This window comes from Anarrhichthys ocellatus, unplaced genomic scaffold (assembly GCF_004355925.1).
Source record: "Anarrhichthys ocellatus isolate YVR2014 unplaced genomic scaffold, GSC_Weel_1.0 scaffold45, whole genome shotgun sequence".
NCBI lineage: Eukaryota > Metazoa > Chordata > Actinopteri > Perciformes > Anarhichadidae > Anarrhichthys > Anarrhichthys ocellatus.
Genome location: NW_022280075.1, coordinates 1,556,186 through 1,568,810, shown reverse-complemented (window position 1 = coordinate 1,568,810; position 12,625 = coordinate 1,556,186). Strand labels below are relative to the sequence as shown.

The 12,625-nt window shown below is 38.5% G+C and overlaps 1 protein-coding gene across 2 annotated transcripts in view; it reads right to left on the bottom strand.

Moving 5' to 3' along the window:
* Positions 1 to 12,069, bottom strand: part of LOC116395248 (hexokinase-2) — an 18,821-nt gene extending 6,752 nt beyond the window's left edge. Inside the window, exons 1-7 of one of the 2 annotated variants that reach the window (XM_031868980.1) lie at positions 11,987 to 12,069; positions 11,360 to 11,431; positions 8,746 to 8,847; positions 2,449 to 2,611; positions 2,191 to 2,339; positions 1,613 to 1,732; positions 1,341 to 1,436 (exon numbers count right to left, since the gene is read on the bottom strand). In XM_031868980.1, the coding sequence (XP_031724840.1) occupies positions 1,341 to 1,436; positions 1,613 to 1,732; positions 2,191 to 2,339; positions 2,449 to 2,611; positions 8,746 to 8,847 (630 nt within the window). In that variant the 5' untranslated portion in view covers positions 11,360 to 11,431; positions 11,987 to 12,069. The remainder of the gene's footprint in view (positions 1 to 1,340; positions 1,437 to 1,612; positions 1,733 to 2,190; positions 2,340 to 2,448; positions 2,612 to 8,745; positions 8,848 to 11,359; positions 11,432 to 11,986) is intronic. The other variant, XM_031868981.1, reaches the window with a different exon arrangement.
* Positions 12,070 to 12,625: the final 556 nt, after the last annotated feature.

Here is a 12,625-nt window from a genome sequence, read left to right as displayed (position 1 = left end):
AGAGAGAGAGAGAGAGAGAGAGAGAGAGAGAGAGAGAGAGAGCGAATGAGAGAGAGAGACAGACAGACAGATATACAGACAGACAAGAGAGAGAGAGACAGAGAGCGAGAGAGAGAGACAGAGAGAGACAGACAGACAGACAGATAGACAAGAGAGAGAGACAGAGAGACAGAGAGGCAGACAGATAAGAGAGAGAGACAGGTGTGTATGTGCTTCCTATTTATAATCTGTATTCCAAACAACCTGCCTACACACACATTTTGTGCAAAGAGAAACTGCAGAATGTCACATTGGTTCTATTAAGAGTCTGAGACAACAAACAACATGGAACCAGCTTCATGTACATCCATAAGCATCGGTAGAGATAAAGGACCACATGATGCTACTTCACAGCACTGATTAAAGATTTAGAGGAGCATTCTGGGAAACAAAAGCAGGTTGGGCAGCATGACACTTACAACATCCTCCAGCTTCTCATTGGTTCAAGTGCATCTGAACCCCCAAGATTCTTTTGTTCTTTGTGTTTTTCGGCTGGATTTGACAAGAACTGCAACTAACCATTATTTTCAGAATCGACTGATTGTTTTCTTGATTAAGCAACAAAGCATTTAGTATTAAGTCATATTTTGTATTGGACTGCAACTAATGATCATTTCCATTAGGGATTAATCTGCTGATTCTGCTCATTAACCGATTGATTGTTTGGTTTGTAATTCTATTACATTGTTGTCTATTATTTAGTTCATCTTTTTCATTTTGTTGTTTTAATGTGGCTCTGTGAAGCACTCTGGGCTGCATGATTGTATAAAAGGTGCTTTATACATAAAGTTGAGTTGCAAAAATAGTGAAAATAGTGAGAATGGGCATCACAATTACCCAGAGCCCAAAGTGACACCTAATGTCCAAACCTCAACATTACTACTAACACATTACAAATATTAATATTATTTAAAGGAAAAGCAGCAAATATTCACATTTTTAAAGCTGCAACCATGAAATGTTTTTGCATGAAAAGATAACCTAATAATAATTTCAGCTGCACTTCATATGTTTTGAATACAAAAACCTAATTTGTAAAATAACTTATTTGTATACAATATTTTCCTCTGAAATGTAGAGAAAGTACAGCACTTGAGTACATGATTAGATTCCACCAACTCCTCCCATCTGAGAAGCTGAAACCAGACGACATTTAACTTGATTATAGATCATCAAAATAATTGCCAATCAACTTTCTGATTGATCGACGTATCGTCGCAGATCTCAACATGACATTTCATCATATTGCGTCACATCGTATTTTAAATATCACCGTGCGAGCCTCAGTATTGTAGACTGACCCCTCTCCTGTGAATGGCCTCCTTCAGTAACTTCACCACGTCTTTGCCCTCCACTCCGGAGCAGTTGAAGCCTTTAGTCCATCGGATCAGGATGCTCTGTGTAGAGAGAACATTCCACATTAAACACAGACACCTTTTGAAAGATTGAGCTGATCTTCTAAAAACACCTGCAGCACAATAGCCCTCAAGCAATTACATTTGTATATTCTTAAATCCTGCAGTTTTTCTGTGAGGTTTGGTTAAAACGTGTGGTGTGTGCGCGCGTGTCTGACCTTGTCGATTTCTTTCTGTTCGCAGGGGAAGGAGAAGGTGAAGCCCAGAGGAAGAGTTTGTCCCTTCAGTTTCTGAGAGACGAGGAAGTCATTGAGACAGGCGGCGATGTGGTCGAACAACTGGACAGAAAGAAAGACGGATATTTATCATCTTCATATATATACAGATAGTAGGGATGTCCTTTTGGCTCCAATCCTGATCCAAGTCATTCAATATTGGTAAATATCAGCATCAAAATATATTTAGAGTACCTAAAGAAAGAAATACTCAATTATGCAGAACTGCACTGCTGCATAGCTTGTGAAATTCCCCCTTAATCAATAATAATTGAATTATTAATCTAAATCTGCAAAGCAACTACTGTCTCTGAGATGTAGTAGAAGTGTTCAGTAGCAGAAAATAGAAATACTCAAGTAAAGCACGAGTACCTCAAAACTCTACTTAATTACTGTACATTCCATTTTAATATTCTATGTGTGTGTGTGTGATGGAAAAAAGGCTGCTCTCGTGAATATATTAGTTTTCATTTTTCTTATCTTAAAATTGTACATTGTTTTTGATGCTGCATCAGACTCGCCTGTTCTCCAGGTCCCAGCATCATTTCTTTGGGGATGGCACAGATCTGACTGTCCATCTTCAGCACTCTCTGCTGCTCCTCCACCACACGGACATGGAGCACCCGGAAGTTTGTTCCACCGAGATCCAGCGCCAGGAAGTCGCCCTTCTCTGCCGGGAGGAAGGAAACGCATTGGTTTATCGTTACAGTTGAGCGTAAAAATCTGAGATATTAAAAGGTTTATGATGATAAAGTATACACAGTAATGTAAAAAGGTACCCGTCCCGTCCGGTGTGGCCCTGACGAAGGTGGGCAGCATCTTGACGGGCGCCTTGTGGTGAGAGTGTTTCCCCAAACCTCGAACCAGATCCTTCCTCAGCCGAGCAGAAACCTCCTGCAGCTTCTCCAGAGACAGGTGGAAACACTCCAGGTACTCCTGCACCTGCAGAGAGAGAGAGAGAGAGAGAGAGAGAGAGAGAGAGAGAGAGAGAGAATTCACTTTTCTGACCTAAATGTGTTTGTGCAGACTTGATATACATCAGCAACCAGTTCATGTTATAATCCACTTTGACTTTGTCTTCTGTCCACCAGATCTGGTTTGGTTACACGCTAATATATTTAGACTTCATTATGCCAATAAAAAAAAAAAAAAAAAAGTAAAATGTAAATGAGAGAGAGTTCCAGTCTGGAACAGCCTTATTGTTTTTTTTTTTAAATGTGTAAGTTTGCTTCATTTGTCTGTTTGTTTTGTTTATTTCGTTTTATTATGTTTAATCAGTTCTAATTTGTACAATCAATACTATGCAGCACATTTTTACACACACACACACACACACACGCACGCACACACACGCACGCACACACACACACACAAAAATGTTGTTCTATTTTATTGCAGATTGTCAACATAAAGCAAACAACCATGAGAAAAATGCCAAATAGTAAATAATAACAATATTAATTAACTATATTTACACATATAAATCAAAATAATAGAAAAATATAAAGTGAAGGCAGAACACAGTTCACATAATGTATCCACAGGATGGCAGTGTTTCCTCAAAACCTTCACTTTGAAACCACAGAGCCCACTACTGTAGATGGTATTGAAAATGGATAAAACAAGAGTTTGGGTCACTACGCAGCAAAAGCTATTTCAAACAGATCTGAACAATGTCGTCCTACCAGTTATAATGCAGCACATGATATGATATATGACAAGGATGTTATCTAATATAACCAGGAGTCTTAAATGTCACTGAGAGTTTCTATAAAACAAAGAGAGCTCCTGCGCTCAGAGGAGAGGCGGGGTTTGATCCTGTTGCTGTGGATGACATCATGTTTCATGAAGGAACTTCCTGACTATGTCTACAGTGATTTGTTGACAGGTGAAATAAATATACATCACTTATTTAATGTGAATTTAATGAACTGTCAAAACATGCAAACACCAACATATAGGCCTTTATATGACGACAGAGAATATCAGCGGCAGGTGGGGTTTGTAACTCTCTTTTGAGCCCCGTTTTGTTAGCTTATGTTCAAATTCTGCCTAATTGGCACCATGACAAGTATGCCGAAGTAGTAATTGGATGTTCCTGTTTGCAGAGTACCCATGGACGTACAGACAACTATCACTGGATTACTTTGATACTGAGAAAAACTTAAAAACATGAAGATTCTCAGGCATGTTCTGAAGCCTCTTTTTTTTCTAATTTCTAAGTGGATTTATGGGCGTTTATTCTCGATGGACATCAGAGACAATGTTCTCCTCGGGAAGTCATGCTGAATAATGTTTCATGTTTGTGAGTTCAGAGTTATGACATAAAGAGCAAATGCGATCTTTGACTCACGATCACCTCACCTTTACAGTAAAGCATTCAGTCAAACACCCTTAAATAAATTGGGTAATTTACCTAATCGATGCATAACCTAGATGTGTTTATTCTAATCACAGTATAAATTACTGACACAATCTGTGTTCATTTTAGAAGCAGAGAGGATCAGAGAGTTAGATAAAGGAAGAAGGTCATCATGACCTGTGAGAGCGTGTGAGAGAGAGTCTCCGTATAATGAGATGCCTGGCACCACCGCACTAAAAACAAGCTCGCAAAAGTGATGTGCAGGTTGGGAAGAGTTTCAGTTACAGTATATAACGTAGTTTGGTGTATTAGCACCTCCACTTGAGTAAAAGTGTAACGGCACATGATCCTGTTTTTAATTCATAACCAATCAGAGAACGACAGTGACTTCAGGGTTTTGATTATTGGCCAATCAGGAGGAGCGTTGCATGAAAGTTAAAAAAAAAAAAAAAAAAAAAAAAAAAGAGGGTGCGTGGAGAAATGCTCTTTGTCTGCATTCAGAATCCACACCCATACATTTTTCAGATCTGCATTATTTGTCTGCAAATCTGATTGATAGAACACTTTTTACCTAAGAACTAGAGCTCTGTTCTTCTGTGTCTCAGCGTTCGGTTCCTATCTATTAGTTCTTCTTTCATTAAAGATGAAGAAGAAAACGACAAACCCTCTTCTGACGAATTAGACGACAAAAAGAAGCTTTAATCCTGTAATTCAGTTTCAAGGTCTGTTGAAGGTGCAGATTACTCAATTCATAGCATGTATGACCTGAAGTTAAATTACAATTTACTGCGGTCTATGTTCAATGGAAATAAAAAGGTAAACAATGAACAGTAAAAAGACGTGCATGTGTCTGCTGTTTATGCTCCAACATTTCTGTGAATGAAATGCAGAGGCACATTGTGCAGGAAGAGGCCTGGCTGGCACAACATGTTATGATCCTCTGGAGATGCCTGGCAACAATTCACAATTCTCTTCCTGTTTTCCGCTTCGGTTAAAGCTGGAGTAACATTGTGCAGATTTAAGAAGCTCTAACTTACCAAACTGCATCTATAACACATAGTGCTCTGTGGCGTACAGTACAGAGCAACTTCTTTCACAACTGTTATGTTGCATCCTCTGATTTAGAGACTAAGAACTGGTCCCCACAAGGTTTAGAGATTAAATCGTAGGTTTATGACTTTTTGTTGTTGTTAGGGTCACATTTAGCAGATGTACGTGGGGGACATATGGGACACATCACCCAGAAATGATGTGCAGCTTCCTGTTGTGTGTCTACGGACTGCCTTTGCTGCATTGTCTGTATCGGCCCTCCCAACAAAATGAACTTCCTTTTTGGATAATAAAGGCAACCTTCAACTTCAGCACAAGAGCAGCGTCGTTATTTAAAGGAGGTTTGGAGAAAAATGCTTCACAGAAGGCCACAGAGAGGGGGATTCTGGGTAAAAAACATCCACAGAGGCTTTCAGAGGAACGAACATTTCAGTTCATTTCATTTCTGGGGTACAACATGTATTCCAAGAGGTCCTCGATTTTTTTTTGTCTGGGGTGCTTTGGTTTTAAAAAGTTTGGGAAGTAGTCTACAGCCATGTTAGTGTGCTTAGGCACAGCAGAGGTTTGAGCTAAATGCTAACATCAGCATGCTAAGAAACTCACAATGACAAAGCTAACATGCTGAGGTGAAGCAGGTAGTTCACCATCTTAATTTAGCATGCTAACATTTGCAAGTGAAATTCATGGGAATGTTTTGCAGGTATTTAGTCACAAACCAATTGAACATACTGCAATTTAAACCTGATGATGGCCCTAAAGGACAAGTCAGAGGATCACCATGATTGTCTGTACAAGATGTAATGGTAATCGATCCAACAGTTGGACCAAAATGGTGTACTGACCAACAGGCCATCCATAGGGCCATGCTAGCCACGTGCTAGCACTGCTAAAAGCAGTCTAGAGTACAGCATGCGGTGCAACACCTCAGTAAACTCAACTGAACTACAGACACAGAATGTAGTTTGTGTTTAAAGCTTTCTTTGCCTGTTGCTGTTCACTTCGACATCGTGGTAAAGCCTACTTTATTTTTCACATTAGTTTTTATTTTTGTCTTTGTGTCCTCATCAATTCAAATAATCCGAACCCTCCTTAATCCAATATTTAAACCTCCTGAACCCAGACACACCTGGAGTATAAGCCCTAGAAACTGTGTGGGTGAATTTGTGAAATGTGTGTGGGCAGGATGTGTATTTGTGTGTTTCTGTAGATCCAGGTTTCAACATGGCGGCTTGGATTGGTTCACTAACAGGACCAGTTTCACCGAAAGCCAATCTGCGGTGTGATGGTCTTTACTGTCAGTGTCTGAAATATCTCAGACAAGTTACAACAGTCCTGTTGGTCCTGCTATCCACGAATAAAATCATGGAGGAATAGTAGGTATTACATGCCTAAACCTAGACCCTAAACTCTGACAGAATCCAAGACCAGCTCCCACATGGACCCTCTTCAGTCCTGAACCGGGCCTTTTCTAAGGAAAACTGTGAACCCACAGAATAATGTAGTGAGTTAATGATGTGCTCTTTGGTCTTGGCTTTAACTCTACAGGTAATAATTAAAGTTACAACAAACATATTAATCCATTCATGACACCTTTGCATCTGAAAAAAAAATAAAGACACAACTCTCCAAACTCTTTTTATAAAAGATATTTCTCTAACTAGAGCTTCAACACAAACTGTTTTAGAGGAGGGCTTTAGCTGACAGACATCTCACAACTTGAGATTAAAGTCAGGATAGCACATTGTTACAGCTGGTATCATCCAATAAAGTATAATAAAACACATCGGCTTTAATACTTTTAGAAAAATAAATGAATCACGTACTTTCATTTCATTCATAATTGTTGTTACATAGTTATTCACTGTTATCTTTATTTTTACAATATGTTTTAAATATCTCGTATTTGACGTCACTTGTCTTTTTTTGATGTTTCTCATTTTTGCATTAATCTTTTTCTGTGTATTTTCACCTACAGAGAAGCACATTATATTGCATTTGTTCATATGAAATGTACTATGTATAAATAAAGTTGTATTATTGTTATTATAGTTCAATAGTCTTTGAGTTAAACCTGTTTCCAGCACCATGGGATCGGGATCAGGTCTGTACACCATTCCTCTCTTGGTCTCTTCTTCTTCTTCTCTGTCCTGACATGGCGTTGCATGTTTGTTCAGGCCTTGTTTGGCTCTTTCTCTCTGGAGTCATAGATTCTTTCTTCACTTCCATCCCTCACATAGTTATCTCTTCTCTTTCTCTCGTGTCTCTGCATGCGTAGACATACTTTGTACGTACAGACATACCTTGTATTCACCAGCCTGGGATATATACGCACAATCACGGTGCACTAGTGGTGAAAGAAGTACCCGTATTTTACCACAGTAGTGAAATAATTTTTAAATTGCAGCTGGTAAATGTAGGGTATGTATTCTACATAATTCCTACTGAAGGTATCTTATGTCTTATTGACATATTAATATCATAATTGATTTGTAAATCATATTTTTTATTATTATCTGGAAAGTAATTACAGTTCTCGAATAAATGTAGTGAAATAAAAATTACAATATTTGCCTCTAAATTGTAGTAAAATAGAAGTATAAAGTAGCACGCAAATCAAAGTATATAGTAAATGTACTTCATGGTTGACTGAAAGTAATCAGCAGGGTGCAGGTTTTTTAAAAATAGAGAAGAGAGTTGGGTGTGACTCCATCTGTCTTCCTGAGGTATTTCAAATGAAACCTGCTTAACTTCATTATTATGAGTGTTAACCTTACAATAAATGATCCCGTGACTTATCCTCCTGCATGAATCAGACTAATACACTCTTTGATTTCCTAATCCAAGAATCCTCCCAGCAACAACACTCACTCCCCAAAACAGACAGTTTCTTGCTGCTGTGAGTAACGAGTCTTAAATCACACGAGCAGAAGGTTGTGAATGAGGCTAAAATAAAGGTTTTACAAAATCACACTGAAGCAGTCACTTTGACAGTTTGCCTCATAAATTTGAGACACTGAAAGTTCTTGTACTCTTTGTTTTCAAAATAACGTCTTCATATGTTGTGTATTAGTACTGAATGCCAATTGCTCTACTGTCTGCATTCTAATTATTAGCTTCGTTTGTAACCTCTGGTCAGTGTCTAAATCTAGAAACAGTTCAAAAGTATTACAAAAGTGTACTCATCTGGCAGTGGTGATTATATATATACTGTTTAATCTACAGTACAATCTGTGCAGCAATTAATCTATAATACATCATATTTTAAACAATTTTTATATATTATTACATGTAAAACCTTGATCTTCAAAGTAACTAGCTGACAGATAAATATATTGGAGTAAAAACTACAATATTTGTCTCAGAAGTGGAGTAGAAGTATAAATAAGCTTAAAATGGAAATACTCAAGTAAAGTACAAGTAGCCAACTTTATCAAGGAGAGTACTTGAGTAAATGTTACTTTCCACCTTTGCCTTTAACAGAACTTCTCTTTTTCACTAGTTAATTTATGCATAAGTTGTTTCTTTTGTTTTCAAACAGCCTGGGTGTTTAGATGTTGTTTGAAAAATGATTTTTCGCCTCTGTGTCTGGTATATGTTGCAGAATTTAAAAACTCACATATCATAGGGCTGATTTGCTGACATAAATGACTCCAGTGTCTTGTACCTTACTGAGTGTGTCCGGAGGGATGCCGTCCGTGTGCAGAGTCCAGGTGTCTCCGCTCATCTCGGCCCCGCTGCCCTTGCTTCTTTTCTCTGCGCTGCTCATCTGGACAGAAGAGTTTTAAAAAGGTCAAGTTCATCCAAAATACAAAACATACTTTCGAGACTAAGAGTCTATGTGAGGCTGTACCAAATGAGCTAATTGATAACGCCAGAACGCTAACAACTATGCTGTTTCTTATCAGGTATAATGTTAACCATGTTCACCACGTTAGGTTAGCATGCTAACATAGACTTGCTAGCACTAAACACAAAGTGCATTTGAGGCCGATGGAAATGTCATAATCGTTGCAGGTATTTGATCATAAACCCGAGATATTAGGCACATAAAGATGTTGACCTGATGCTAGCGCTTAAAAGTCAGAGGATCACTGAAGTGATCTCGTACAGACTTACAAGCTACACAATTATTTGTTATGCTCAGCTGTTTGTGGACTCACCTTCAACCAATATTGGCAATGAAGCCTGAAGCCAATCAGACTTCTTTAGCTTTTCAAGTGTTGAAAACTAGACCAGAACCTGCAGGGCTGGTCATTGTCCTTTAACAGACTGAAAAGCAAGTCAACTTTATTTCTATTAGCTCATAGCAGATAGCAATGTTGATCGGATTTACACTTTGGTCCGGACTGATATTGGAGGGATTCTAGGTAAGAAGAGAGGCCCCAGGCCTGCAGACTCGCATGTGAATCCCTGTGCAGTTTAAATGAATGGGGACGATATTGTTGATTGTCATAGTCTTCAACCAATCAGATCTTTAGTTTGACATATTTGGGCGTATTCGTTGACGTGCCAGAGCCTGCTAGCTGGCCTACAACTACGTCAACATTAACGGGCAGCTCAGTTTTCAGGTGCAGCGCTGCAGTGAGGTGCAGCGTGCGCTGTGTATTTTCTTTTACCTGACAATGTGTCTGCATGTCTTCCTCACGAGCTGTATTCAGCATGTGAGCGACTGTTTAGTGGCCTATTTGTGAATAATGAAACTGAAACTCTTTAAATGCAGTTTAATACATGGATCGTTTGAACAGTCAGATGGTGCATTCATATGTTCCATACTTCCTCATCAGAGGTTATTATGCAGGTTATTGTCAAGGTGTATGTTTCAGGGTTTAAAACACTGCAAATAAATTCTTACTCTGAAGCAAAATCATACTTTCTAAACATTTTTTCCCCCAAGATCACGCGGCTTTACAGTGTTTAGTCCACAAACAGGAAGCTCAAGTGAAAAACAGAAGTCCTTATTTCACTTCCACCTGTTGTACATCATCAGACTGGTCCAAACACACTGTGAGTTCTAAATATAAATACCAAACGAAAGTAAAACTTTAAACATTAATGCATCCAACCAACGTGCTAACAATCCCCCCCCCCCCCCCACCCAGTGAAACATGAAAAGAGAGCGAGCAGTAACCAGAGAGCATCACCATGTGAGTTTATCTGTTAAAAGGAGGCATCTATCTTGGGAACTGCACTGTCAGAACCGAGAAAAAGTCCCTTAATACTGAGGTCAGGAGTCACACATTGAGAGCCCACATGATGAGGACAGCTGCCTCCAACCTCAGTCATTGAACACATGGAGTTGACCTAACGAACACAGGATCAGTTGAATTAAGTGGCTGCATTCATGAGTAAAATAATAATAATTCAGTGGACTATGAAGACTAAAGTTTATCTGACAAATCAGAGGAACATTATCAGAAATTGGATAATAAAATTAAAATATATTTAAAACCACCAACTGCTCAGCATGCCTACAGTGACGCCGATCGAGTCGCTCTTTTCGATTTTGTTAGATAAAGTATTTAAACTCTGGCAAGTAGAAAAACATCATCTAAACTCGCCGGATAACTTCAAAGCTGCACTGATTCATATTTTCATGTCAACAATGGATCAAATGTGTCGTAAATTGATGGTAAATATGAAAGGGCCCAGATCTAATGTAGAGTACTGTACTAACTTTGGTATTTACATATTATGATACCAATATTCTACACCACTTCATTTCAGAGCGACATATTAGAGACACATATTTAATATGTTTATACTTGCACTGATTGTTGTTGATTAAGTTTGCACCTCCCGTCACGCCAAATTCCTTGTATGTTCAACATACATGGCAATAAACGGTTCTGATTCTGATATTGTACTTTTTACTGAACTATAATCTGAAGTTACTATAAAATATGAAGATGATTGAAGTATTAAATTGTTGTAATTAGTCACACCTCAAAAACAAAGGAACACCTAATTAACACATCAATAACAATAATAATCCAATAATTAAATATATAACATTGACAGGAGCCATTCTAAGTGCCAAAAATGTTAACACTGTTGGCACTCTGTCTAACACATTTATGCTTTATTTAAGTAAAGGGTTAAGTAAGTCAACTTTTATAAATCCACACAAAGTTAAAGAGCCTCTTTAACATCATATTACAAGAAAAACAGGGTTGCTGCTGAAGTTTAATTCAACCAATGAGATGATTTCTGTTTATATGATTAAAACTGTACTCATGTCACCGTGGCTCTTAGTATGAATGAAAAGCTGTCACACTCACTTTCCTTCCACTTGGATGGATGCAGTGTATTTATGGATGTTGTATTTCGGCCACGGCACTCAAGAGTCTCACCTGAGCAGGAACAGGACAGATGACACGTTAAGCTTCGCCTCACTTCAGCCGCTATCTTTTATTTTATTTCCCACATCTAACAGTCGGTTGTAATTTCGTTTTTAAAACAATTGAACTGACGGGATTATCACACCTACAGGGGCAGCAACAGAAGGGATTTTATCCACTTTAAGAGGGTTTAAAAGAGCATTCCAGGTTTCTGATGGCGACAGAAAACAGACGTGAGCAGATGAAGAAAGGCCAACATAACTTTTAAATATCTAGCAGGAAATATACAGCTCAAGATTTTAAATCTGGGGTTCAGTGGTCCTTTAAAAAGGAAGCAGGTCTCGGGGTTAAAGGAAGGATTTGATCCACATTTGAAGAAAAAGGAGGATGAACAAGTTTTCCTTCAAAGCTTCAGTTACATCTTCTCAAACAGGCATCCACAGTTGGGTGGTTTTATGAGCTTTGGCTTCATGAAACATTTTGGGAACCAACTTTTTCTCTCTGAACTTGTAACAGGTAAAACAATGCAGATCTTCAAACAAGAAAAGGTGAAGTAGAGTAACTCACCTTTACTTTCTGCGCCGCTCAGACTCGCAGGGAATGAACTTCCTCGAAGAATGACAAAAGAGAGTGAGAGCTCAGTTTTGAGTTTACACCACTTCATCTGCAGCGCTAATGTCGCAACATGAAGAGGCGCGACGACAGATCCTGACAGCTGATTCAGAGGATCAAACCGGCGCTCACATGTCACGAAGGAAGACAAAGGAAGCGCTCGTGTCGCAGGTGTCTCTCCGCGCGTAAAGACGAACGAGGAGCGCAGAGTCGTTCTCAGAAACTTTAAATTTAGTGTCATTAATGATGCTTTGAAATTTCAATTTAGAGCTGCGAGTTAAAAACTAGAGTAGCCTACATGGCAGTGGTGGAAGTACACGTACTCAAGCGCTGTACTTAAGTACTAAAGTATTCATACTTCAACTTCACATTTCAAAAGGAAATATTTTACTCCCACTACGTATATTTGAGTTAAGTTATTTTTCAGATTTTAGATGATAAATAAATAATGACGTATTATTATAGATAAAGATCAAACTTTATTGTTCCCCGGGATTATCACAAGCTCCAGTATATAAAGTTATATAAAATGTATAAATAAGCTCCATCTTTACGAGCTGCAACAATAAAGTGATGAACACATCAATAGTCATA